Source organism: Tachysurus fulvidraco, chromosome 5 (assembly GCF_022655615.1).
Source record: "Tachysurus fulvidraco isolate hzauxx_2018 chromosome 5, HZAU_PFXX_2.0, whole genome shotgun sequence".
Classification (NCBI taxonomy): Eukaryota; Metazoa; Chordata; class Actinopteri; order Siluriformes; family Bagridae; genus Tachysurus; species Tachysurus fulvidraco.
This window is the reverse complement of record NC_062522.1, coordinates 26,498,187-26,522,864: the sequence shown is the minus strand read 5'-3', so window position 1 is coordinate 26,522,864 and position 24,678 is coordinate 26,498,187. Positions and strand designations below refer to the sequence as shown.

At 38.7% G+C, this 24,678-nt stretch overlaps 3 protein-coding genes and 1 long non-coding RNA gene across 5 annotated transcripts in view; 2 read left to right on the top strand and 2 right to left on the bottom strand.

The window, feature by feature from the left end:
- Positions 1-1,766, bottom strand: LOC125141152. The gene is made up of 3 exons (XR_007140508.1): positions 1,344-1,766; positions 425-523; positions 1-258 (listed from the first exon to the last, which is right to left on the bottom strand). It is a non-coding gene; the product is annotated as an uncharacterized LOC125141152 (long non-coding RNA).
- A 3,155-nt stretch (positions 1,767-4,921) lies between these two features.
- On the top strand, positions 4,922-10,268 carry LOC113634465 (proteasome inhibitor PI31 subunit-like). Its single transcript, XM_027133441.2, has 7 exons — positions 4,922-5,106; positions 5,988-6,143; positions 6,233-6,315; positions 6,652-6,834; positions 8,307-8,360; positions 8,521-8,679; positions 10,125-10,268. Exons 1-7 carry the CDS (start codon positions 4,978-4,980, stop codon positions 10,171-10,173), a joined length of 813 nt encoding a protein of 270 aa, XP_026989242.2. The 5' UTR covers positions 4,922-4,977; the 3' UTR covers positions 10,174-10,268.
- Positions 10,269-12,365: 2,097 nt separating this feature from the next.
- Positions 12,366-15,179, top strand: si:ch73-193c12.2 (putative uncharacterized protein DDB_G0271982). Its single transcript, XM_027133440.2, has 4 exons — positions 12,366-12,511; positions 12,784-12,877; positions 12,964-13,051; positions 14,533-15,179. The coding sequence occupies exons 1-4, from the start codon at positions 12,457-12,459 to the stop codon at positions 15,121-15,123; spliced, it is 828 nt and encodes a 275-aa protein (XP_026989241.1). The 5' UTR covers positions 12,366-12,456; the 3' UTR covers positions 15,124-15,179.
- Positions 15,180-15,827: 648 nt separating this feature from the next.
- The window catches only part of LOC113634438 (protein unc-80 homolog), a 54,036-nt gene continuing 45,185 nt past the window's right edge, over positions 15,828-24,678 (bottom strand). For both annotated transcript variants that reach the window (XM_047813109.1, XM_047813111.1), the window contains 6 exons: positions 24,414-24,561; positions 24,059-24,115; positions 23,246-23,327; positions 22,820-22,937; positions 22,254-22,462; positions 15,828-21,356 (listed from right to left, as the gene is read on the bottom strand). In XM_047813109.1, coding sequence (XP_047669065.1) covers positions 21,009-21,356; positions 22,254-22,462; positions 22,820-22,937; positions 23,246-23,327; positions 24,059-24,115; positions 24,414-24,561 — 962 coding nt within the window. In that variant the 3' untranslated portion in view covers positions 15,828-21,008. The remainder of the gene's footprint in view (positions 21,357-22,253; positions 22,463-22,819; positions 22,938-23,245; positions 23,328-24,058; positions 24,116-24,413; positions 24,562-24,678) is intronic.

Here is a 24,678-nt window from a genome sequence, read left to right as displayed (position 1 = left end):
CCAAAGTTGACAAATTGTAGTGTTTGGGCTTATTAGAAACTTTCCTCTTCCAATACAAAATCCTACCAATAAAATGTATAATGTGTATTTGAACAGTAGACCTCTTTATCTGTTCATAATGGATTTTTAAGATTTTAGCCAAAGAAACTGTCTTCCCAGTTCTGTCTTCAATTGAGGAAGATGTCGGTCAAGCTCAGAGTAGAATGTGTTGGGCAGGTTCTGGTTTATAACCCTAACCCCATCGGACTCTGCACACACCTACATTTTTAAACAGACAAGACACACACACACACACAAAAAACATATTTATAGATGAATTTAGTAAAAGAGCCCTATATAAAGTAAAAAAAACCCCCACAACTAAACAGAATGTGGTGTATGTTATCAACAAACAAATAACAGAAAATGTGCTACTACACATTACCTCAGACTCCATTTTAAGAGCAGGCCAGAGTTCCGTGAGCTCTTTCACTGGTTCACAATGGTCTGTCACCGCAGGGCAAATGTGGTCTGCATCATCTTTCTAATGAAGGGGTAGGTTCTTAGAATTCCTTATACAGTACTTAACACAAAGTTAATTACTATGAAATTATAAAATCATGACCATGGACACAACTAACACTGTTTTCATATCAATGTGTTTGTTTCATATAATGTGTAGAGATAGATAATTTTATATTAATATTTTATGTTAAAACACCAAGTATAGGGAGGGTACTACATCATTGGTGTAGTGTTAGTGGTTCAATATCAAGTAGGAATATGGTAGTAGTTCTGGACTTATACAAGAGAGCACAGCTTTATACTTTAGATTCTGAACAGAAGTTCTCAGGTGGGCAATTATCATGCTGTTAATGCACAGCACAGAACTTGACCACAATATAGTTGTACATCACTTTGCCAAATTAGTTTTAAAGCATATTAAATTGTGTAGTTGCTTTCTTTGCATATGCATATATACTGCAATCTCACTCTCCTGTATTCCATATTATTTATTATTGTTTTTGTCCACACCAGTTAATATAGGTTTATATTAGTAATTGCTTTTGTTGTTTTTAAATGTTTTAAAAATGTTACAAGCTCATACAGAGGTTTGAGATGAAAAAACTGCCAAATGTCTTAAAAAATAATCTATAGCTTTTGTAACCTGCCCTTCACTTTGGGTTGTTCATTATCATTGTTTAATTGCCCCTTAAGACAAATCTGTGAAGTGTGAATACACGGATGAACAGTGTTTATAAAGTTTTGTTTAGATTAAACCGGTTTAGCTGTTGACTATGGAAATACACTACATAAAAAATGCATATTTACAATAGCTTGTAAAAAACACATTGGACACTTACCATGTCACCAATAATTCTGATTAATGCCGACAACTGGAGCACAGGGCCGATTCCTCACTGTGGGTCCAACGTGAGCGTTGTTTCTACTTTGTACGTGACCAAACCACCGCAAAAGTTCAATTACATTGTCTTTAGATACGTGAGCCAAAGGAAGCCAGTCCTTAAATAAACCGACATGCTTACTACAGTAACCCTTAATTAAAACTCGCAAAACACGGGGGATTTATTTATTTACTTTCCTAACAGCATTTTTTCATTGCAAACTAAATAAATCGTTGTAATACAATAAGAGAAAACTCTAATGCTTGATCCACTGGCATGCTTATTTAATGCTGAGCTCCTAAATTACAGTCTTTTAAGTTCTTCATTTATTGTCTTTTAATTAACACATGTAATAATCTCCTTAGCATGACAGTGCTCACATTAAACCAGCTTTTTTTGTAGTTTTTTTTTTAAGAAAGTAAATGTAGCATTTTGGAGAATGTAATTATTCATTATATTGTAATTTTATACTATTCTTGAAAAAATCTTTATACATAGCTAAATTAATTAAAATCCAACCTTCATGAATTAAATGAAGTGAAATATTTTAAATTTATATTATTTAAAATGTTTATTACACATATTTAAAAAAAAATGAAAATGTAAAAAATACACAATTTGTTTAAATATTCCATCATGATATGTTTGGAGAGTTGTATAATAGTTTGCTTGCAGCTAATTTTGCCTAAATTTTTCAAAAAACTTTTAGAATTCTAATGTTGAAACAACAGAAATAAGTACAATGAAATTATATTCTTGTGTCACTTACTTAAACTGCTAATAGTTTAAGTTAATCAAAAATGATTATCCATCCATCCATCTTCTACCGCTTATCCGGAACCGGGTCGCGGGATCAGCAGTCTAAGCAGGGACACCCAAACTTCCCTCTCCCCAGACACTTCCTCTAGCTCTTCCGGGGAAATACAGAGGTGTTCCCAGGCCAGCCGAGAGACATTCAGCTGACTCCTCTCAATGTGGAGGAGCAGCGGCTCTACTCTGAGCTCCTCCCGCGTGACTGAGCTCTTTAACCTATCTCTAAGGGAGCGCCCAGCCGCCCTACAGAGGAAACTCATTTCGGGATCTTGTCCTATTGATCATGACCCAAAGCTCAAGACCATAGGTTAGGGTAGGAACGTAGATTTGACTGGTAAATCTAAATCTTCACCACAACAGACCGGTATATCGACCACATCACTGCAGAGGATACACCCATCTGCTTGTCGATCTCCCGCTCCGTCCTTCCCTCACTCGTGAACAAGACCCCAAGATACTTAAACTCTTCCACTTGAGGCAGGAGCTCTCCACGAACCTGAAGGGGGGCAAGCCACCCTTTTCCGGCTGAGAACCATGGCCTCGGACTTGGAGGTGCTGATTCTCATCCCCGCTGCTTCACACTCGGGTGCAAACTGTCCCAGTGCACGCTGAAGGTCCTGATTTGATGAAGCCAACAGGACAACATCATCTGCAAAAAGCAGAGACGAAATCCTGTGGTCCCCAAATCGGACTCCCTCTGGCCCCCGAGTGCACCTAGAAATCCTGTTCATATAAATAATGAACAGGACTGGTGACAAAGGGCAGCCCTGACGGAGTCCAACTTGCACCGGGAACAAGTCTGACTTATTGCCGGCAAAGCGAACCAAACTACTGCTCCGGTCATATAGGGACAGGACAGCCATTAGCAGAGGGCCCCGGACCCTGTACTCCCAGAGCACCCCCCCACAGGTCACCACGAGGGACACAGTTGAATGCCTTCTCCAGATCCACAAAGCACATGTGGACTGGTTGGGCAAACTCCCATGAACCCTCCAGCAACCTGGTGAGGGTATAGAGATGGTCCAATTTTCCACGACCTGGACGAAAACCGCATTGTTCCTCCTTAATCCGAGGTTCGAATTGGCCGAATTCTCCTCTCCAGTACCCAGGCATAGACTTTTCCGGGGAGGCTGAGGAGTGTGATCCCCCTGTAGTTGGAACACATCCTCCGGTCCCCCTTCTTAAACAGAGGGACCACCACCCCCGTCTGTCAGTCCAGAGGCACTGTCCCCAGCCGCCACGCGATGATGCAGAGGCGTGTCAGCCAAGACAGCCCCACAACATCCAGAGACTTGAGGTACTCAGGGCGGATCTCATCCACCCCTCGGTGCCTTGCCACCGAGGAGCTTCTCCACTACCTCAGTGACCTCAGCTTGGGGGATCAACGAGTCCACAAGTGAGTCCTCGGCCTCTGCTTCCTCAGTGGAAGACATGTCGGTGGGGTTGAGGAGATCCTCGAAGACTCCCTCCACCATCCGAGGATGTCCCCAGTCGAAGTCAGTAGATTCCCACTCCCACTGTAAACAGTGTGTGCAGGGCACTGCTTCCTCCTCCTGAGGCGCTGGACGGTTTGCCAGAATGTCTTCAAGGCCTCACCGAACTTCTCCCAGATTTTTGCCTTCGCAACCACCCGGGCTGAAGCTCGCTTGGCCCTCCGGTACCTATCAGCTGCCTCCAGAATCCCTCGAGCCAACCAGGCTTGACAGGACTCCTTCTTCAGCTTGACGGCATCCCTTACTTCCGAGGTCCACCACCGGGTTCGGGGATTGCTGCCACAACAGGCACTGGAGACCTTAAGGCCACAGCTCCGAGCGGCCGCGTCAACAATGGAAGTGGAGAACATAGTCCACTCGGACTCAATGTCTCCAACCTCCCCTTGGATCTGGTTGAAGCTCTGCCGGAGGTGGGAGTTGAAGATCTCCCTGACCGGAGACTCTGCCAAACGTTCCCAGCAGACCCTCACAGTACGTTTGGGTCTGCCCAGTCTGTCGAACTTCCTCACCTGCCATCGAATCCAACTCACCACCAGGTGGTGATCAGTTGACAGCTCCACCCCTCTCTTTACCTGAGTGTAAACAACCACAAAGTCGATCATGGACATCTGACCTAGGGTGTCCTGGTGCCACGTGTACTGTTGGACACCCTTATGCTTGAACATGGTGTTCGTTATGGACAAATTGTGACTAGAACAGAAGTCCAATAACAGAACACCACCCGGGTTCAGGTCGGGAAGGCCATTCCTCCCAATCACGCCCCTCTAGGTGTCACTGTCGCTGCCCACGTGAGCGTTGAAGTCCCCAAGTAGAATGACAGAGTCCCCGGTCAGAGCACTTTCCAGCACCCCTCACAGAGACACCAAGAAGGTTGGTTGCTCTTCACTGACATTTGGCCCGTAAGCGCAAATAACAGTGAGAGACCTATCCCCGACCAGTAATCACGGTCACATAGACCCTTTGTTAGTTAACGATTTAATCAAGTTTTATTCATTTAGAGTTATAAACGTATTACCTTATGATAATTAAACCTTTTTAGGAATGAGCTCATTTTGTGTATTTTGGAGTGGAATCTGCATGCACATTCTGTAATTTCTTACAGTATAGTGTTATTAATGTCTGTACTTTTGAGAATCACAAACAGCTGGAACCAAATTCCTTGTGTCTGTCAACACACTTGGCCAATAAACCTGATTTCGATTCTGATTCTGATTCTGATTCCAAAGACACTTTTTTAACGGACTAACGTTGGTCCAGTAGCAACAATAACTAAACTGTGCAAAGATATGGCAGGACTTGAGGCGTTGTATACATGTGTGGCGAGTTCTATAACATCTCCTCAAGATGCAGTTGTGTGTTTTATTCACTGGGAAATTGTGAAGAGTGGATATAAATGTTTGGGAACTGGAGATGAGGTGAGGAAATTATTACTATTAACTATTAACTGCTAGCCTTGTTTTATTGTTATTTTATTCTTTGTTGCTTTTTATTCTGCTGAAGTTTAAAAGAAAACATGACTTTTATTGCTAAATCTTTTAATCATTTATTATTCTTTTATACATCGACGTTTATGTAACACATGTTAGCTATCCAGCTAATGTCACTATGTAACACAATGACACAGCATTATTCAAACGGTTTATTCACATTATATAATGATTTTCTCAGATGTAAATGTAAATACTTGTCTACTATTCTCGGCTGTAAACAGGCATGGAAATGTGCTATTGAATTCTTTATGCTCTTATGTTTGAAGTAGATTCACATAGTTAATGAGACAAGTAGAATTTCCACCACATTTTCAACAAAAAAGTAGACATCTTGTAAATCTTATAATATGAAACATCCTTGGCATAGATGACTGCTAAACTGACAAGACCTGTAATTTGAAATGAAGTGAAGTAAAAGCTGGGATATTTGTTGCATTTTTATAACTAGGTCAGCTTATTTAATATTTATATCTAGATTATATCAATTTGATAATCAAGATTGTCTGAAATAATTAGCAAGTTCTATAGTACAGTTTTATATTGTTGGCTAGCATGCTATAAAAATAATTTAAATACAAAGTGTGAGGAATCTAAATCCAGGATTAGATATGGGATCTTTTTAAGATGAGAACTCATGTTCCAGTTGATTTTACTGCATATTACTGGAAAGAAATACTGTATACTTTCATTATAATGGTTATATAATAATAGGTCACTCTCAGACATCTAGAGAAATCATCACTCTGATAATATTTCAGCAAACAAGCAGATTTATCAATGTTCACAGTTATCTCTCAATTCTACAGCCCCTAAATGGAGAGAAGAAATCAGAGTTGCTTCCTGCATCCTGGAACACAAACAAGGAGCTGTACACACTGAGATACAGATCAAATGATGACAAGTCCAACCTGCTCCTCAAAGCCATCACAGTTGATGATTCCAGCTTGATTTTTAACTTGATGGTAATGTGGCAAATTGTATGAAGGCTGTGTGATTCCTGATATTGCAAACAGGAAACCTTTTCTTGACAATATTTCTGTTTTTCTGACAGGATTCAGCTTCAGACAAGATCACAGACCTGACTATTACTGTTAGTGATTATGTAAATGAAGCAAATTTACAATCATTTGAAAGGTTGGTAACATTTAAGCTATTAACATGCACACATGCCTTCACCACTTAGTAATGGATTGCGTATGCCCAGGCATAAATGATAATATGAGAGGTTTCTTAATGTTTATCAAGGAGATCCAAATCAAGCACATCATGTTTCATATTGACTTAGTGTTTAGTTTTGCTTTTATTATACATGCAAAATGGGTAATTTTAAACAAATTAGAAAATATATGTTAATAATCACATCTTGGCTTGTAAAGTGATGCAGATACCATCAGCAAATTACAGCAATGATAAGCAGTTATTAAGCGTTATAGTATGATTATTCTCTTTAAATCCTTTTTGTTTCTCTAGTCTGTACAAGAACATAGGAGATTTGGCTAAGAGGCTGAACTCATCACTGCTACCTGCAGTGAAAGATCAGGGAAGTGTGATGAATAAAAGAAGAGAGAGATTTACAGACACAGAGCCCATCCCAGACCATGATCCCCTGAGTGTACCTACCGGACATCCTTCTGCTTCATGCCCTCCAGACTGGTGAGAATATATACCATTGAACTGTTGTATCTGGCATCAAACTGTTGATTCACAGTAGCAGCAAATGACAACTGTTCTGAGTCAAAAGAATGCCCAAATAAAAGTGCAATTTACAGAGGATTTACTCAAAAAAAGAATGTTTGACGTGTAAACCTGACACTTATGTGTCAATTGCAAATAAACCTTAAATTTATGAATTTAAATTTATAAAAGCCCACATTAGCTCTGCAAGTGTGTCAGGAAGAATTGTGGCTGAGAGTGAGGCAAGGACCACTGCCTGTAGTCTATTAAATTAAATGATCCTGGCACAGGTGAAAATCGTTCTGTGTTATTTGAGCCTGCAGCTGACCCTTGACTATGGTGAATTAATTTATGGATAAATAATATAATGAGATCATTTTCCAGGCACAAGAATAATGTCTGTAATATTTCATTATATATTTTTTTCAACATTGTCATTATTTGTGTCGGTAACCAAGACTTGATCAAAATAGGATATCATCATTGTAAAATTAGAGAAAAATCTATTGTTACAGCTTATGCCAACATTTCTGCCTCATACACTAACCAGTCACTTTAAACATGCTCAAGTCATGTTTCAGTTAATGTTTACATGAAAACAGAATGAGGAGAACAGTGACTCTAATTGTGGCATGGATGTTGGTACCAGATGGGCTGGACTGAGTCTCTTGATTTTCAAGATCAACAGTATCCAGATTTTACTCATAATGTTGCAACAAACAAAAAGCATCCTGTGAGTGGAGGGCCTGCAAATTATTGATGAGAGAGATCAGAGGAGAATGACATGGCTTGAGTTGACAGGACGTCTGTAGTAATTCAAATAACTTTACATCCAAGGTGTGCAAAAAAGCATCTCAGAGCACACAACATATTAAACCCTGAAGGGAACAGACTTCAAAAGTTTCAATTCAGTTTATTTGTATAGCACTTATAACAATTCACTTTGTCCCAAAGCAGCTTTTCAGAAGTACAGAAACAGAAAAAAAGTAAGTTTAAGCTAGGAACTTGGCAGAAGAGAACCCATCACAATTTAGGTGACACAGGACAGTAAATAATATAAATGTAAATAATGTCCTTTCTATACAACAGTTTATAGGAATTCATGGGTCAGCACAAATTCTGAGGTCACCATAGACCAAGACCGGGGTGTGTGTGTGTGTGTGTGTGTGTGTGTGTGTGTGTGTGTGTGTGTGTGTGTGTGTGTGTGTGTGTGTGTGTGTGTTGGTACCAAACCAGCCCATTTGGTACCAACAGCTAGGTCACAGTAATCATTCTTTTTCTTCATCCTTATGTTTGATGTGAACATTATCTGAAACTCTTGAACTTTATCTGCATGATTATTTGTATTTCTTTGCTGTTACATGATTGGTTGATTAGATAATGGCTGTGAGCTTTGAATTCTTTTTACTATAAACACCCTATGAAACAGGTCATATTTTCTGACTTTTCAGGACAGATCCATTGAATCCATTTGCTGCAGGAAGGGCTGACCTTGATCCCCTTAGGTGGGTAGTTCGTCGTTTTTTGTCACAGATCTCTAGGCTTCAAGTGTTGTGTCCTTGTTTAGAAGAAGTCTATGTTGTTTTTTTAGGCCATGAAATACAAAAATAGAACATAAGTAAAGTAAATAAAGTAACAATAACTGTATTTGAACTTTGTTTACAGTGGGTCAGCAGAGGGCATGATTGTGGATCCGTTACATGCAGGCTTCCCTTGTCCTGGCTTTGACCCTTCAAGTGGAACTCCTGGAGACCTCCCTCCAGGATCTGTGTACCCTCGTGCCCGCTTTGACCCTATTCTACCATTTGGCAGACAAAGAGCTGGGTAAAACTATCAAATTATTTCTTGACTATCATTGTATTTACAGAATGTATGTGGATCCTTGAAGACTTAAGACTAATTTCTAACTGAAATTACATTTTACAAATTAAAAGCCAATTATGTGCATTTGTGGCAGCCTGAAAAATAAACCTTCACAATGCTCAAATTGCACTATATGGTACATAGATTTAGCTCTTCCTTTTCATTTATAATAACTAATTTATAATAATAATTTTGATTGTGTCTTTGGGAATTTGCCCATTCAACCACAAGAGCTTTAAGTGAAGTCAGGCTCTGATGTCGGCTAGGATTCACGGTGTGTGTGCACTTTGGATGGGTTAAATGTGGAGAACAAATTCTGAGTATGGGTCACCATACTTAGCTGTACTGTATGTCACGTCACTTTCACTTTCACACATCTAACAGTGCTGACATCATATCTAACACTGCTTAAAATAAACGCCTGTGTGCTGTGTCTAAACACATCAAAATATTTAGAAACATGTTGGGGTAGGCAATGATATGAATTACTTATGGTATTGTGCTATAACTAATTCACATCATACACAAAATATAATTGTAATTTATTCATGATCAAATTAGATTTATTTTTTATACACTGTCAAAAAAATCTTGCCATATTTTTACTGTTTAACTTAAAATTATTTAAATAACACATGAATAACTGGGGAGAATATTACCTTGCATTAGAAAGCCTGATCTACTTAACTGTTCCTTTTACTGCAGGAAATTTATACTGTTTCTCGCCGTAGGTAGTAAAATGTGATTAAAAAATTAATGCATCCATTTAAAAAGATAATTAAATTGTCAGCATGACCAAAACTGGATAAAATGTTGCTGTGATTTCCTTATTACAGCTTTCATCTAGTTTTTGGATAGTAACATGCATAGTGAACTTATAATAAGCCTAATCTTTGTACTCAGATATAAGCTCTCAAAATGTCCACAATGTGCATGTGCCATTAGATTATCATAAAACAGAAATGTGATTCCACCCTCTGTACAGGTGACAGACAGATAAAGATTCAAAAATGTTTAAATGACCTAAAAATATGGGAAATGCAGCCAACTGAAGGCAAAGTAAACAGTGATCATTTCAGCACCAGTGTAAAAAATTTTAAGTGATTTAGTTGCATTAAGAAACAATAGTAAGGCTTGTATTTAAATTTGAATTTGAAAGATATGGATGATGAACAGTGGTGACTCATTTCACATTGTACATTTAATTTGTTTTTATTAAAATGGTATTAATTTTGTGTTTTTTCCAAAGTAAGTAGGTCGATTTTTGGAACGATGTATAGAAATTTTTTTTAAAAATTTCAGTATGAATGTGAAATCTTCAGGCTACCACAAGAATGGCAAGAATATAATTATTTTGTAGTTGGTTAATGTAAGGTTTTAATGTATTTTCCATTTAATTACTACAGGCCAGACCCTGATCACCTGCCCCGGCCAGGCTATGATGATACGGTGTAGAAATATAATTCACATCCTGGTTCTCCTGGAAGACTTCTTGTTCCCTTAATGTATTACAATTCTTACAGCTTTGCAATAAAAAAGTACATGTCTTACGAAGGTTTTTGCTGGTTTAATCCTGTTTTCATACTATGTGATACAAAGAGGCAATACATTTTTTGTTAAATAAAGAGGGAATGTCTGTACTTCTGAAAGCCAATAAACCTGATTTTTATTCTGATACTGATTATTTAGAAAGTAGGTTAATATTTTTATTTTTATACAAAATTTCATTGTCCCAAGCAAACTATATTGAGATGTTATTGGTTTAACCTGAGACTGCTTAATGTGCTTCATTCATTCATTCATTCATTCATTCATTTATTTTCTACCGCTTATCTGAACTTCTCGGGTCACGGGGAGCCTGTGCCTATCTCAGGCATCATTGGGCATCAAGGCAGGATATATCTTGGACGGAGTGCCAACCCACTGCAGGGCACACACACACTCTCATCATATGCTTCATGAAAAAAAAAATAATTAAAGCACTGTTATTCCTGCTTTTACAAGCCAACATAATAATAATAATAATAATAATAATAATAATAATAATAATAATAATAATAATAATAATAATAATAATAATAATAATAATAATAATAATAATAATAAGACAGGAACTAAGCCAACATAATAATAAGCTTAAACAGAAAATAAAGCAAAACAGAATGTTGGCTCTTTCAAGCCAAAATCATAAACATTTAACAATAAAGGAGTGATATAATAAAGAAAATGAAACAACTTTTTTCAGCAAATGTTTATTGCACATGTATTTTGATAATTTCATGGTGATTTCTTAATAAATACACTACATTAGTATTGTCAGTTGTAAGATACTGAGTCGAGTACTCGGACTCGGGAGGTGAACTAATAATTTTTGTTTCCAATAATTTGTCCATGGTTTTATTATTGTATTATATTTTTTATCTTAACTTTCCAGCTATACAGTAGACGCACCAGCGTTAATTAGGTGGGCGTGGTTAACTTTCAGAGCCCCTCCCACTCCAAAATCAGTTGACCAGCCTTTTAGAAACTTTTTATTGAACTAAATTAGGTAACTAGTGTAACTAAGATCAAGAGGAGGTCACGAAGAGTTCATATATAACAGATGTAGAAAACGCAGGAAAGGAGATTAACTGGTGTAAGTCAATTTGTCCACGTTCTTGTTTCTCAATCAAAATGTAAAAAGGGACTAACTACAGTAAACCACAATGAACTACAGTGAATCACACTGGACCACAGTGAATCACAGTGAACTACATTGAACCACAGTAAGCCACAGTGGACCACAGTGAACTACAGTGAATCACAGTAACTCATGGTGAACTACAGTGAACCACAGTGAATCAAAGTGACTCACAGTGAACTGCAATGAACCACAGTGAACCAGAGTGAATCACAGTGACTCACAGTGAACTACAGTGAACCACAGTGTACTACAGCGAATCAGTGAATCGCAGTGAATCACAGTGATCTACAGTGAACCACAGTGAACTACAGTGAACCACTGAATCACAGTGACTCACAGTGAACTACAGTGAACCACTGAATCACAGTGACTCACAGTGAACTACAGTGAACCACTGAATCACAGTGACTCACAGTGAACCACTGAATCACAGTGACTCACAGTGAACTACAGTGAACCACTGAATCACAGTGACTCACAGTGAACTACAGTGAATCAGTGAATCACAGTGAACGACAGTGCACCACAGCGAATCACAAACCACAGTGAACTACATCACAGTGAACCACAATGAACCACAGTGAACTAGTATATAGAATAAGAGTTAGACTAATTACTGGCATTTTGCTTGCTTCTTGCTGCTACCTGTAACAGTTGCTTAGGGCCCCCTAATGTTCAGAAACGGCCCTGGGCATTGTCACAAAACAGCTTTACAGAATTTATCCCTTGAACATTTTGCAGTGTTACAAGCAGGAACTGAACACTAGACCATACTACTGAGGTTAAGGGAGGAAATGTGATTAGTGATTCTGGGGTACAGAAAGGGTGGATCTTGGGCATAAACCAGGGGATCTTGACATTTTGTTCAGTGAGGGTTCAGAGTCAGTTACACTCCTGCTTTTATTTTGGATTTTATATAAATAGGAATATTTCATAACGCCGCTTTTTGGCGTCTTTTAGATTATACCTCTTTTCCGTCAGGGGGCGACAGCGTCCTCGACCCTTCTGGTGAATGAAGAGGAACGCGAAGAAAGCAGCAACAAAACAACAATAAAATGGAGAATGGAGTAGGCCTAACGTTAGAGATTGGATCCACTACAGTCTTTAAATGTAAGTTATTTGATTTGTATGTGTGGTTCTGTTGTACAGCTCATGCAGAAATTTACCGCTTTGTTGTTTGCTGATGTCGTCATTTGCTTGGAAAGGTTTATAAATAATAATAAAAACACGCAGCTAACAAGATTACTGCGCCATATTTGCAGGCTGGGCTTCACGGCTAGTTTCCCCAACGCTAATGTAGACCCTGTGGACGACTGTAGAGTTCAGCGTTTATGTTGTTTCACGGGGAAAATAAGTGTAAATGTGTGCGGTTTGTTTTTTAGGGACTGACGCGAACACAGCAGAGCTGATTGTGTGGCGCGTCACTAATAACAGCTTGTTCACGGGGAAGAAGAACACCGCCCTGAGAGCCTTCGAGTGAGTCACACTGCCTCTGTACAGACTCTTTACAGCTGCATGTGGTCTTCTGTCACATTTAACACGAACCGTGTCTCATTCCGCAGGTTGTTTGTGAAGGAGAAACGGCTGGAGGGTAAAGTGACTCCAGCATGGGTGAAAAAGAAGTGGGAGAACTTAAGACAGAAATATAAGGTAAATATAAATAGAACTGATTGTATAATTGCCTCATGTGTTCTCCAACAGCGTGCTTTCTCATTATCTTGAAGACTCATGCAAAACAGGACCTGATCCTATAAACATAAAGTTCCTCTGCAGTGTAAGAGTTAAGTCTCTGTGCTCAGGTCAGGTTTTCTCAACAACTTGTTAGTGTAAAGACCTTTTTAATTCTCATGGACGTTTAATAAACCTTAAAGGTGGGGTCTCCGTTGTTTGAAAGCCAATTTTGACATTTGAAATCACCAAAACAAACACGCCCCTAACCCAAATGGGTCCCACCCCTGTATTTATAGCTCCGCCCACACATGTATGAGTAACCCAGGCAACTAATGGAAAGAAATGTCTTTATCATAGCTGAAGGGAAGAACAATATGACTGCAGATAAACAAACAAGCAAAAATGACACACAAAAGCTGATCCTATATTAACACGTCCTACTTCTTGCCTTATCGTAAGCCTTTCTTCACTTTCTTTCTTTGTTTATATCTGCCATGTCAATGTTAAAACCGCTTTCTGCTAATGTCACACATGCACACTGAACAGTCTCTCTGCCGCATATTGACAATACACGTCCCTTTCTGCTCATTGGCTACACGTTTGTTTTGATTTTTGGTTTGTTTTTTTGTTCCGATTCATTTTCTGAAGCATTTCTCAAACAACGGAGACCCCACCTTTAATTATTACTTAGCATGTTTAAACACATTCACATAATCTGTTTGAACGCTTCAGTAGGTCTTGTAGTTTTAAAATAATTTGGTAAACAGGAAAATAATTAGGCATTTAAACCCTTGAATCTGACTAATTTGGGAAATACCATTTTTTGCATGTACTGTGTCGTGGTGCAAATGTTTATCTACATTTTTTGTTTGTTTTTGGAATATATCTGTAATTCACACGAAAATGAATATTCGAATCGGATTGCGGTATTTAGGTTCTTTTGGCATCTGCGATCGGATTCAACATGTACAGATTGACAAATGAGAGCTTGCGAAAGTACATCCTGTGTAGGAACACAAGGGTTGTTTTCAACAAAAAGTTTAGAGCAAAGCTTGTGTGCTGTTTAGATTATGGCCATGCATTCATATGTTTTGATAAATATGTAGAATAAAGGCTAAACAGCTTTAATAATGTACAAGTTTAATTAAGTTTATCTGTTTAGAACAAACTTAGACACCAGCGATAAAAATGTGACCACAGATTGAGGGCAATCATTTACTTAAATTGGCTTTTCTTCTGTAAAGCTGGTTTGAGACAATGTTAATTGTTAAAAGAGCTATACAAAATAAATAAATTTGATGTTTTCTAATACTGTTAAGACAAATAAGAAGCGTCGTCCACTTCCCTGAATCACTCTCTTGTTCCACGCAAAAATCTATGTGTAGCACAAAAGACTTGCTTAGTAAGCTGTACACTTTGATGGTAATTCACCCTACCCCTTTCCCTCTGCTGTTCTGCAGGATATCAAGAGCCTCAGTATGATGGGAGGTGACCCGCTAGTGACTCCTTGGAAGTGGTACACCGTGATGGATCAGGCTCTGAGTGGTGAGCTCACTATGGCTCACTCACTTCTGTCTAATCTGTCCAACCTGTCTAACCTATCCAACTTGTCAAGCACATCCAGCCCTTTCCCTGTCCCTGTGTCCTCATCTGGCCAGGATGCTCCTCCTGCTAAGAAGAGGAAGGAGCAGTACTGGCTCGCTGCTCTGCAGGAGCTTGAGAGGAGGCAGGAGGAGCGCGAGAGGCGTGCTGCAGAGAGGGAGGAGGAAAGGGAGAGGCGGGCAGCCGAAAGAGAAGAAGAGCGGGAGAGACGGGCAGCTGAGCGAGAGGAGGAGAGAGAGAGGCAGGCTCTGGATCGAGAGAAGAAGAGGGAGCATGAGCTGCTCTCAAGGCAGGACCGTTGGGAGATGGAGCTGCAAGCCAGAGAGGAGAGGAGAGAGAGGGAGTACAGAGACAGAGAGGAGCGGAGGGATCGAGAAGCCGCTGCCAGGGAGGACCGACTGTTCAAGCTCCTTGAGACGTTCATGTCTAAACAATACAACACGCATTGAGCCATGTTGGTGTCTCAGAAATGTCTGCCTTCTAATAAATCGTACCAGGTTTTGTATCTCTCGTTGTTGTTTGCATCTTTTAGCTGAAGTCTTTTGGTACACAGAAATAATTTGGTAAGTAAGCTAACAAATCAACCACCTGCAGTTTCTTCATATGTCTTAACATCTTTAAGCTCGTTTAATAAGCTCGCTGGAATAAAGTTACAGCAATCAATAGCAGCACATTTCTATACCATTGTAATAGCTTGCCCAACTGGACAATGGTCATTTTAATGTAGCATAAAGCATGATAGTCATGTCCAAGCAGAACACACACTCAGTCCAAGAGTGCAAAAGTAGAGACCAAATTAACATAATGAAGCGGGACTAGCCTGCAGAATCTGATCGCAGTCCCAAAGAGAACAGAGAACCTCTTAGGAAAGAAATTATTTATTATTTGAATTTGAAATATTTTTTGTTGTTCTGCTTGACATTGCTGGGATTTGGGCTCATTACCTTTAGACTAGTAGGCCAACACATTAACCATGAGTTACCACAGTTCTGGTGCAAGACCTGGTGACACTGTTGATGCTGTAACTCATCTGGGGAACTTTATTCAATCTCTGATTTACAATTGATCATGACACTTCTCACAAATCAAAGAAAAGTGTTCATATTCTTGTGTCTCATCATTATTTCTGAAAGAAAACCCGTAGTACTCTTCAAAGGTTGGATTATATATATTTTGTTATTGCACAAGCTCAACAGTTAGCAGCAAGGTTACTAACAGGAAGAAAACAGTGGACACACAAAACATTGTATTTGCACACACAAACAATGACATACAGTGACTCTCTGTCTCCACAGGCACCTTGTTAGCTTAAGCTACTGCAGTGTGTTGCATTGTCTGATTATATAACTGTCTGATTATATATTGTATATCTACATCACAATCTATCTTTTCTGGGCTTGTACACAACTTGCTGGTAGACCAGTTTCTGTCACTAAACAAAATGTGAAATAAATTCCATGTCTTTATTATAAAAACCTGACACAGCTTATGATTCTTAAGCAATACTAATCCTTGTGTAAGCTTGGATAGATGTTTATTGTGGTCTTGGGGTTAAACATTCTATCTGTTCAGGGTTTTTTAATGTGTATATGCATTCTGGAAAACTACTCGTGATTGAAAATATCATCTGATTAGTATTATTGCAAATATTTAATTTACTAGCCATAAATATATATTTAGTGTAATGCAAATAGTTTTCAAGAACTAAATTTAATCTACATCACATAGTAGAATGTGCACATGGAAATAGTTTAAATATTACATCTAATAGTGTAATGGAGGGACACCAATGTGGATTCCAGGAAGCGGGTTTAACATATGAAAACCTGAAAATTCAGTTCATGCCATTTTGATAAAGGATTTACTTTGGGTGTGTGAGATGATAATATAAAACACTGTAGTCTGTTTATGTAAATCATGTTCTGTAGTTTGTTAGTAGATTTGTGTCTAAATATAATACTTTTAAATAAGCCACATATGATTTTTTTTTACTGATAGACACAACTCTTCCTTAATTGCTACTTTAGACATAACCTTATGTTAGTTTCACTTTGAGGCAAAACATCAAGAAAGCCAAAACTCCTAAACTGCATGGGAGACCACCACCACATCATCATCATCTCACTAAAGCAAAGAAACAGCCACGGTCACAGAGCAATGGGTTAACTTTAAATTCTCAACATGCTATCAGAGAGCCACGTCAGAACATGAGGGCCTATATAAAGTATTGGTAAATAAACGTTTAATCTGTTGCTAGTTGAACTGAATGGGAGATGATTTCATATCTCCGGAATATTAGCTTCTACCAGGGTGAAATCCAAGCATCGTTCCTCAACAGTAACGGACAATACATTATTATTTTTAACCAAATTGTTGAAGGTTAGCATTAGATATCCTGTGTCCATTGTTTTACATTTACATTACAGGATCCAGTTTCAGAAAGGAAATTGGTACTGTAGACATTGGGACTCTTAATTTAGCTTTATCTTTAGTCTAATGCATGTGATAAATATAAATAAATAAAAAGTTAATTTAAAAATCTGAATAATTTAAAGTACAAAAATTGCATTTATAAAGCAGATTTTAAACAATAGTTGGCCTAAATGCTGTACATACAGTCCTCTTTGACAGTATTAGAATAGCAAGACCAGTTCCTTTGGTTTTGCTATACACCAGCTTTGAGATCAAGAGATGATGGATCAGAATTTCAGTTTTCATTTCCTGATATTCACATCTAGACATGATAAACAGCTTAGAATGTGGCACCTTTTGTTTGAATCCACCCACTTTCAAGTGAACAAAACTTTTGCTGTTGCCTGAATTTGTTGTTATATTGGATAAACCAACATGAGGACCAGAGAGCTGTCTAGCAAGAAAAGCAAGCCATTTTGAAAAGTGGGAAGATTTATCAGAGACATTACATAAGCAATGTATAAACAATTTGGAATGTCCTTGAAAAGAAGAAACCACTGGTGTACTTACAACCGGACATACAGCGGATACATTAAGTCTACACACCCCTGTTAAAATGCCAGATTTCTGGAATGTAAAAAAAAAAGAGACAAAGAAATAACTTTTTCCACCTTAAATGTAACCTATAACTTGCAAACTCAATTGTAGACTAACTTGTAATTTCAAACAAATTGAAATCTCTAAGGGGGAGAGTAAAAAAAAAAGCAAAAAACTAAATGTGGTTGCATAAATAAAGTGTGCACACCCCCTATAACTGGGGATGTGGCTGTGTTTAGAATTAAGCAATCACATACAAATCCATGTTAAATAGGAGTCAGTACACACCTGAAATCATTTAAAGTGCCTCTGATTAACCCCAAATAAAATTCACCTCTTCTAGTAGGCTTTTTCTGACTTTCCTTAGTCACATCTTACAGCAAAAGCCATGGTCCACAGAGAGCTTCCAAAGCATCAGAGGGATCTCATTGTTAAAAGGTATCAGTCAGGAGAAGGGTACAAAAAAATTCCTATGGCATTAGATATACCATGGAACACAGTGAAGACAGTCATCAAGTGAAGAAAATATGGTGCAACAGTGACATTTGCAAGAACTGGACGTCCCTCCAAAATTGATGAAAAGACGAGAAGAAAACTGGTCAGGGAGGCTGCCAGGGGGCCTACAGTAACATTTAAGGAGCTGCAGGAGTTTCTGGCAATATTGGCTCTGGCATTCTCAATATGTCTGGGCTATGAGGATGGGTATCTAAATTTTGCAAAAACTTCTTATGATTTGACGAAACTAAGGTTGAACTTTTTGGCCATACAGTAATTCCACCAAAGATCACCATACCCACAGTGAAGCAAGCTGTTTTTCTTCAGCTGGAACTGGGGCCTTAGTCAAGGTGGAGGGAATTACATTATGAACAGGTCCAAATAGCAGTCAATGTTGGCACAAAACCTTCAGGCTTCTGCTAGAAAGCTGATGATGACGAGGAACTTTAATGATCTTTCAGCATCACAACAACCCAAAGCATACATACAAATGAACAAAAGAATGGCTTCTCCAGAAGATGCTTAAACGTTCAGAAATGGTCTAGACAGAGCTCAGACCTGAATCTGAATGAAAATCTGTGGGATGAGCTAAAGAAAGATGCCCTCGCAATCTGACAGATTTGGAGTGTTTCTGCAAAGAAGAGTGGGCAAATATTGCCAAGTCAAGATATGCCATGCTGATAGACTCATACCCAAAAAGACTGAATGCTGTAATAAAATCAAAAGGTGCTAAAACAAAGTAGTAGTTTAAGGGTGTGAATTTTTTAGCAAACATTAGTTTTTTATTTGTACTTCCCCCACCTAATAGATTTTAGTTTGTTTTTCAATTGAGTTGTACAGGTTTTAAGTCGCAATTATGGCGGAGAAATTCTGTAATTATTTATCTTGGTCTCTTTTTTTATATCACAGAAACCTGGAACTTTAACAAGGATGTGTAGACATTTTATATCCACTGTGAACTGGCCAACCAATGGGAAAAAACAGGAGATGAAGAAAAAAACCTCCACATGGCAGAATTATAGAGGCCATACCACAATATGCAAAGCACTCATCAGATTCAGAAGGCAGCCTGGAATTCACAAAGAAATACTGATTAACTAAACTTCTACCAGAGAGATGGAAAGAAAGGATCTGTTCATGATTTAAAACACACAGCTCATTGGTAAAGCATGGTGGTGGTAGTGTCTAAGTGCTTGCATCAGGTATGCTTTCTGGAGCAGGATCACTAATCATTATTAATGATCTTACTCATGATGTTAGCAGCAGAATGAATTCAGAAGTCTACAGAAACTTTTGCAAGATTATAGAGAAATGCTTCATGCAGCAAGACGATGACTAAAACACACTGCCAACACAAAAGAAAAAGAAATATTTAGTCTGACCAAGTCAATCAACACATCTTAATTATGCAGTATTTCACCTCCTGAAGAGGAAACTGAATGGAGAAACCCCCAAAACAAACAACCACTGAAATAAGCTGTGGTACAACCCTGGAAAAGCCGCACAAATGAAGAATGCAACAGTTTGGTGAGATCACTGGTTTGCCGAATTGATGCAGTTATTACAACTGAATGCTATACAACCAGATGATATTTACCACCAAAGGTGCCATGTTTTAAGTTGTTTAACTTCTATATTAAAATATCAGGAAATGAAAACTGATCTGTTTTGTTTTTTAATCTATAACCCAAATGGCTTCAGATTATAGCAAAAAAAAAGATTTGGCCTTGTCTTTATATACATTCAGAGAGGGACTGTATATAAACTAATATAATGAATAAAGAATCATTTTCAGACATTAAAAGTATATATAACCATTGCTTATATTCAATCTTGTACAATAAGCAATGGTTAGATACGACAATTCCTTATACAAAAGTACATTTTCTTATAGCATGGAGGGCTTTTTCATCTGATTATCAGCTGTTGTAGTCATCAGTATCTGTTAAATCCTCCTAACAAGGCATGCTACCTATTAACTGTCAGAATACCAAGCATGTTAGCATCATAGCGCAAATCACCAGATGCTAGACTTACTCTCAGTTTTTGAGGTTAATAGTCAAACTCCCTTAGTGGAACACACCCAAAACAGAACCCTACCTGTTTAATGATTTTCTGTTACAGATAAGATATTTGATGTTGCCTCACACTGCTTTGTGAATATCTAAACTCATCTAAGGCCTGTGTATTTACAGCATGTTTGTTTCATTTATGTGCGGAGTAACCACATTTATGTCAGATCTATGGGGTACATACTTAAGCACAGGGGCACTGCAGAAACACATTTAACTTTTAACTAATTTTAGTTCCAGTCATATTAATACCCAGCAAAGTCCAAAATGCTAACGTGATACAGCACTACAAAAGAAAACAAACCAATTGTTTTCATTGGTGAACATTAATTAATTGAAACTGTTGATATTATTTAGTAGTATTAGCTGCTTATACAGAGTCTCATGAATTTTGATCCCTTGGTATATAATTTCGTTTTTGAATACACCACAGTTCTCTAGAGCAACTAACATTTTAAATAAATTTAGTTTACTTTAGTAATCTACATACTACACAGATATAAGTTTTTACCATAAAATTAGACTTTTTTTTTATGTCAAAGTGCAGTTTTGAAGCAGATAAAGGTTACTGATGCACAATTAATCAACAGTACCCATCTGGCAACCTGTTTAAATTTCATACGTAACGTAACATAACCATTGGCCTGTTCCCTCACGTGTCATGGTGTTTGGTGGCATTTGAGTAGCTACATGCTGAACTGTGCACTACTGAACTTTCCCTGATGCTTTTTGATTAAGCCTTTAAAGGTTTTTGGCATTTAGACATGAGATTCATCCAGGTCCAGATCTACAGGAGAGAGAGGCAGAGGGGACAGAGAATGAGGATGAGGTGTGAGCAGAGAGGTGAGGAGAGGGTTCTCTGTTCCTTGATCCTCAGCCATGTGGAGTGAGGTGTCTGTGTTTTCCAAAAGCCCTGACGTCTCCTCGTCTTCCGGACTCTCGCGGATCTGAGCCGGGTTCAGCCGAACTGGAGTGCTCAGTGTTGGGAAAGAGGAAGGGAGAGGAGAGCATGACCTGGAAGCTGGCCTGGAGGATGGCGTAGAAGATAGGCTACTTCTCGTACTACCCTTGTCTTGCTTTTCTTTACTCTCAGCAACAGGTGATGCCTTAAAACAGGAGAGTGAAAATAAATACTGATTGTACCATGTACCCATTATACCCTGGATTAGAAATAACTGCATGATTAGCTTTGAATATATATATTTTTTTCCATTAAAAAAAGTGAGTTCAGCTGACAGCAACTACATAATTTCTGGAACAAATAGGGTGAAGATATAGGGTAATATAGGGTAAATAGGGTAAAAAAAACAAACAAACCACAAACTATAACATAATGGTATATTTTTAACACAGTCCTTTTGCAGTCCATGTGATGTCCCTTATAGTATCTGTGAAATGTTTCTACATGGGTGACAGGTTGATCACTTTCTAATTAACATTACAATGAAATTATTTCTTTTAATTGTTAGATTTGATACTTCAAAGTCCTCCTGACTCTTTTTTTCAGTAAAAACCTTCATTCCCTTTTCTGTTTTAGACTGTTTTCAGCTGATAATATCTGGCAGCATCCATAATAAATACAATGAATTAATAAACTATACTCTATATTTGTCTAACATTAGCTAGGTCAAAACACACACTGACTGGGTTTTACATTAACAAACCCCACAAAAACCTCCTTTTACCTTGACAGCAGGTGAGGACACCATTGAGATGAGAAAATATCATTAATGTGAGGTTGAGGTAAGGGGTGGAGCTTCCAAAACACCTACAGACCTGTCACTCTTCTAGATTACTGTGTTGATTGGCTGAATAGAGAGGAAATTCCTATGCAAAATGTATAAATGCTGGCAATTCTTCAAATCATCTCTATAGCCAATATATCTTATATACAATAATGGGCTCTCATTATTGTAAAATAACCACAAGAATCATTGTATTTACAGTAGGTCACATTGTCAGTGATACATTGGTCAATGTAAAACAGTGAGCCGAATCACCACCTGTTGGTGTGCTGGGATGTGCTGCTCAGCTCTGATGGAGGGTGATGAAGTTTCAGAGGGAGGAGCAGCAGTTGTGAGGGAATTGCTTGGTCTTCCGCTTCCAGTCGCCCCCAGCAGAGCTGTGCTGGCTGTTGGTGTAGATGAAGGAGACTTTCCAGAAGCTTCCTGAGATTCGGTGAAGGTGACTGATCTCTTTTGGTCAGTGTGTGCTATGGGAGGAAATATCAGGGCATTATAGGCATTTGATTAGAGATAGAGAAGGAAATGGTCATAATATGAGGAGTCCTGATTGTTTAGAATGTTGGGTTTTGTGTTAGTGCCCAGGACTGTTTCTGTTGGGTCCTTCAACAAACCTGAACTTCCCCAAGGGACACAGTATATTGTCTGACCTTTCTGATTATAGCTTTCTGACCATGTTCGAACAACCAGCTGCCCTCAAAATAGTTAGACTACATCCACAGATTTAGAAGAATTATAGTTGACCTTCAAATAAATTACTAATATTTAATCAGTATGCTTCATTTTAATGTCAAGCAACACACACATATACACACACACACACACACCTCTGTCAACTGCTTTGTTCTTGGGCTGAATGCTCCTGCGAGTGGTTGAGAGTCGGGCTCCTTGTCGTCCACGACATTCATCCTGCATCCGAGGGATGGACAGTAGTGGCCGACGAAGCTAAAAAAAAAGATAAAATACCCTTAATGTTTTAGTTTTGGAGGGACAGAAAAATCCTTGATTCTTTTGAGACAAGTTCAATAACAAGTATGTGTTTAAAAGGCTCTCTATTAAACTTTGCCAAGATAAGTTATATATCTTATATTCAGTATTATATTGCATGTCATTTCTGTCTAATTGTTATAGTACTGTTTGAATCACTGCTAAATTAAAAATACTATATTTCATGTATATTTTCTTGGCCTCCAGAGTGTACACCACTGGAAAACATTAAGATGACAGATTGCATGACATTCATTCCCTCTCACCTGTCTCAGACCTCTTTTTCGACCGAGCGGTGGCTGAAGTAAGAGATTGTGATGGCCTGGCTCGCTCTGGACACTCGCGACCCTGTTGAAGAATCCACAGTGCGGCATGTGAGCAAGGGAGCAGAACACAATCCCTGTTAAATCCTCCAGAAACACAGGAGAGTTTAGAGGAAGTGTGTTTATTGCACAAATCCCCCAACAGTCCAGGGCTCATCATTGATCAAACACAGTGACAAAGACAAATCGTGACACATGAATTGCAGATTAGAAACCTGCAATGTCATTCACATAAGGGATTTAGAGGAGCTGGTGTTGGCAGGGTCTTGCACCCTTTCAAATAATTTTGCAAGATTTCCATTTTGTAGAAATATTATCATTAACATGTATGAATAGGGGATGTTATGCTTTACTAAACTATGTCAGCTTGTCAGCTAATTTGTTTGGGATTTGTGCATGCCATACCAGACTCCTCAGCCCCAGAGATTGGCACCCCAGAGAGGAACTCCAATTTGAGCAGTGGAAAAAAGCCTGAAACATGAATGGACACCATGGCACCATGACGTTTACTGGAAATGACATGAGTACCACACAGTGACAATAAGTAGTGACATTTAGTATTAGTGTCCATACCAGAGAGAAAGAACAAAACCAATTAGAGGAACAGTGAGACAGATAGAGTAGTTGGAAAATAAAAACAGGAAAGGGAGGGAGAGTTGTCCATAGAGTCAGTGAATGTGATGAGTAGGGAAAGGTGGGCCCAGCCCCGGCACACACACAGTGAGACACCGCACACACAGGGCTGTGACACTGTACCGTGACAGGATACCCTCCTCCAGCAGCCCCTGGGACTCATCTAGCACATTGGGTTCACTGCAGAGTGGGCAGGGAACAAGGTTAGGGGAAAGACTGGAGATGCATGCAAATCACAGCTGATGTTCAGGCCACTCTTTAAAGGAAAAATATGGTTAGGTCATGTAGATAGATTAAGATAAAATGTGGTGACCTCCAGCAAAAAGTGGGGATCTATGAAAGAAACAGAAACTCCATCAAAATGACTCAAAATGATGTATACTGACTCTTAAAGTGGAGGAGTTTTGGTTGTATGTTTGCCTTATTTTACTTCACTGTTAGTGTTCATGTTAGCAGCAGAATGCGTAAGGACATTTACCTGTGACTAGGCAGCATGGTGCTTAGACCCGGCTCTGGATGCGTGGATGCGGAGCCTGTGGCATGGCTGGAGAAACGGCGCTGTGTAATTAAGCTGGGTAGAAAAGCTTCATGCTCACTTACCACACTGGGGATGCTTATGGAATCATCTAGTAAGAAAGAGGAAGGGGGGAGAAAGGGCTTAAACAGATACGGAAAACATCATACGACTACATGGTGAAAGTATTAGTGCATTAGTTTGTTAAATAATTGCTTGCTTTTTAGTA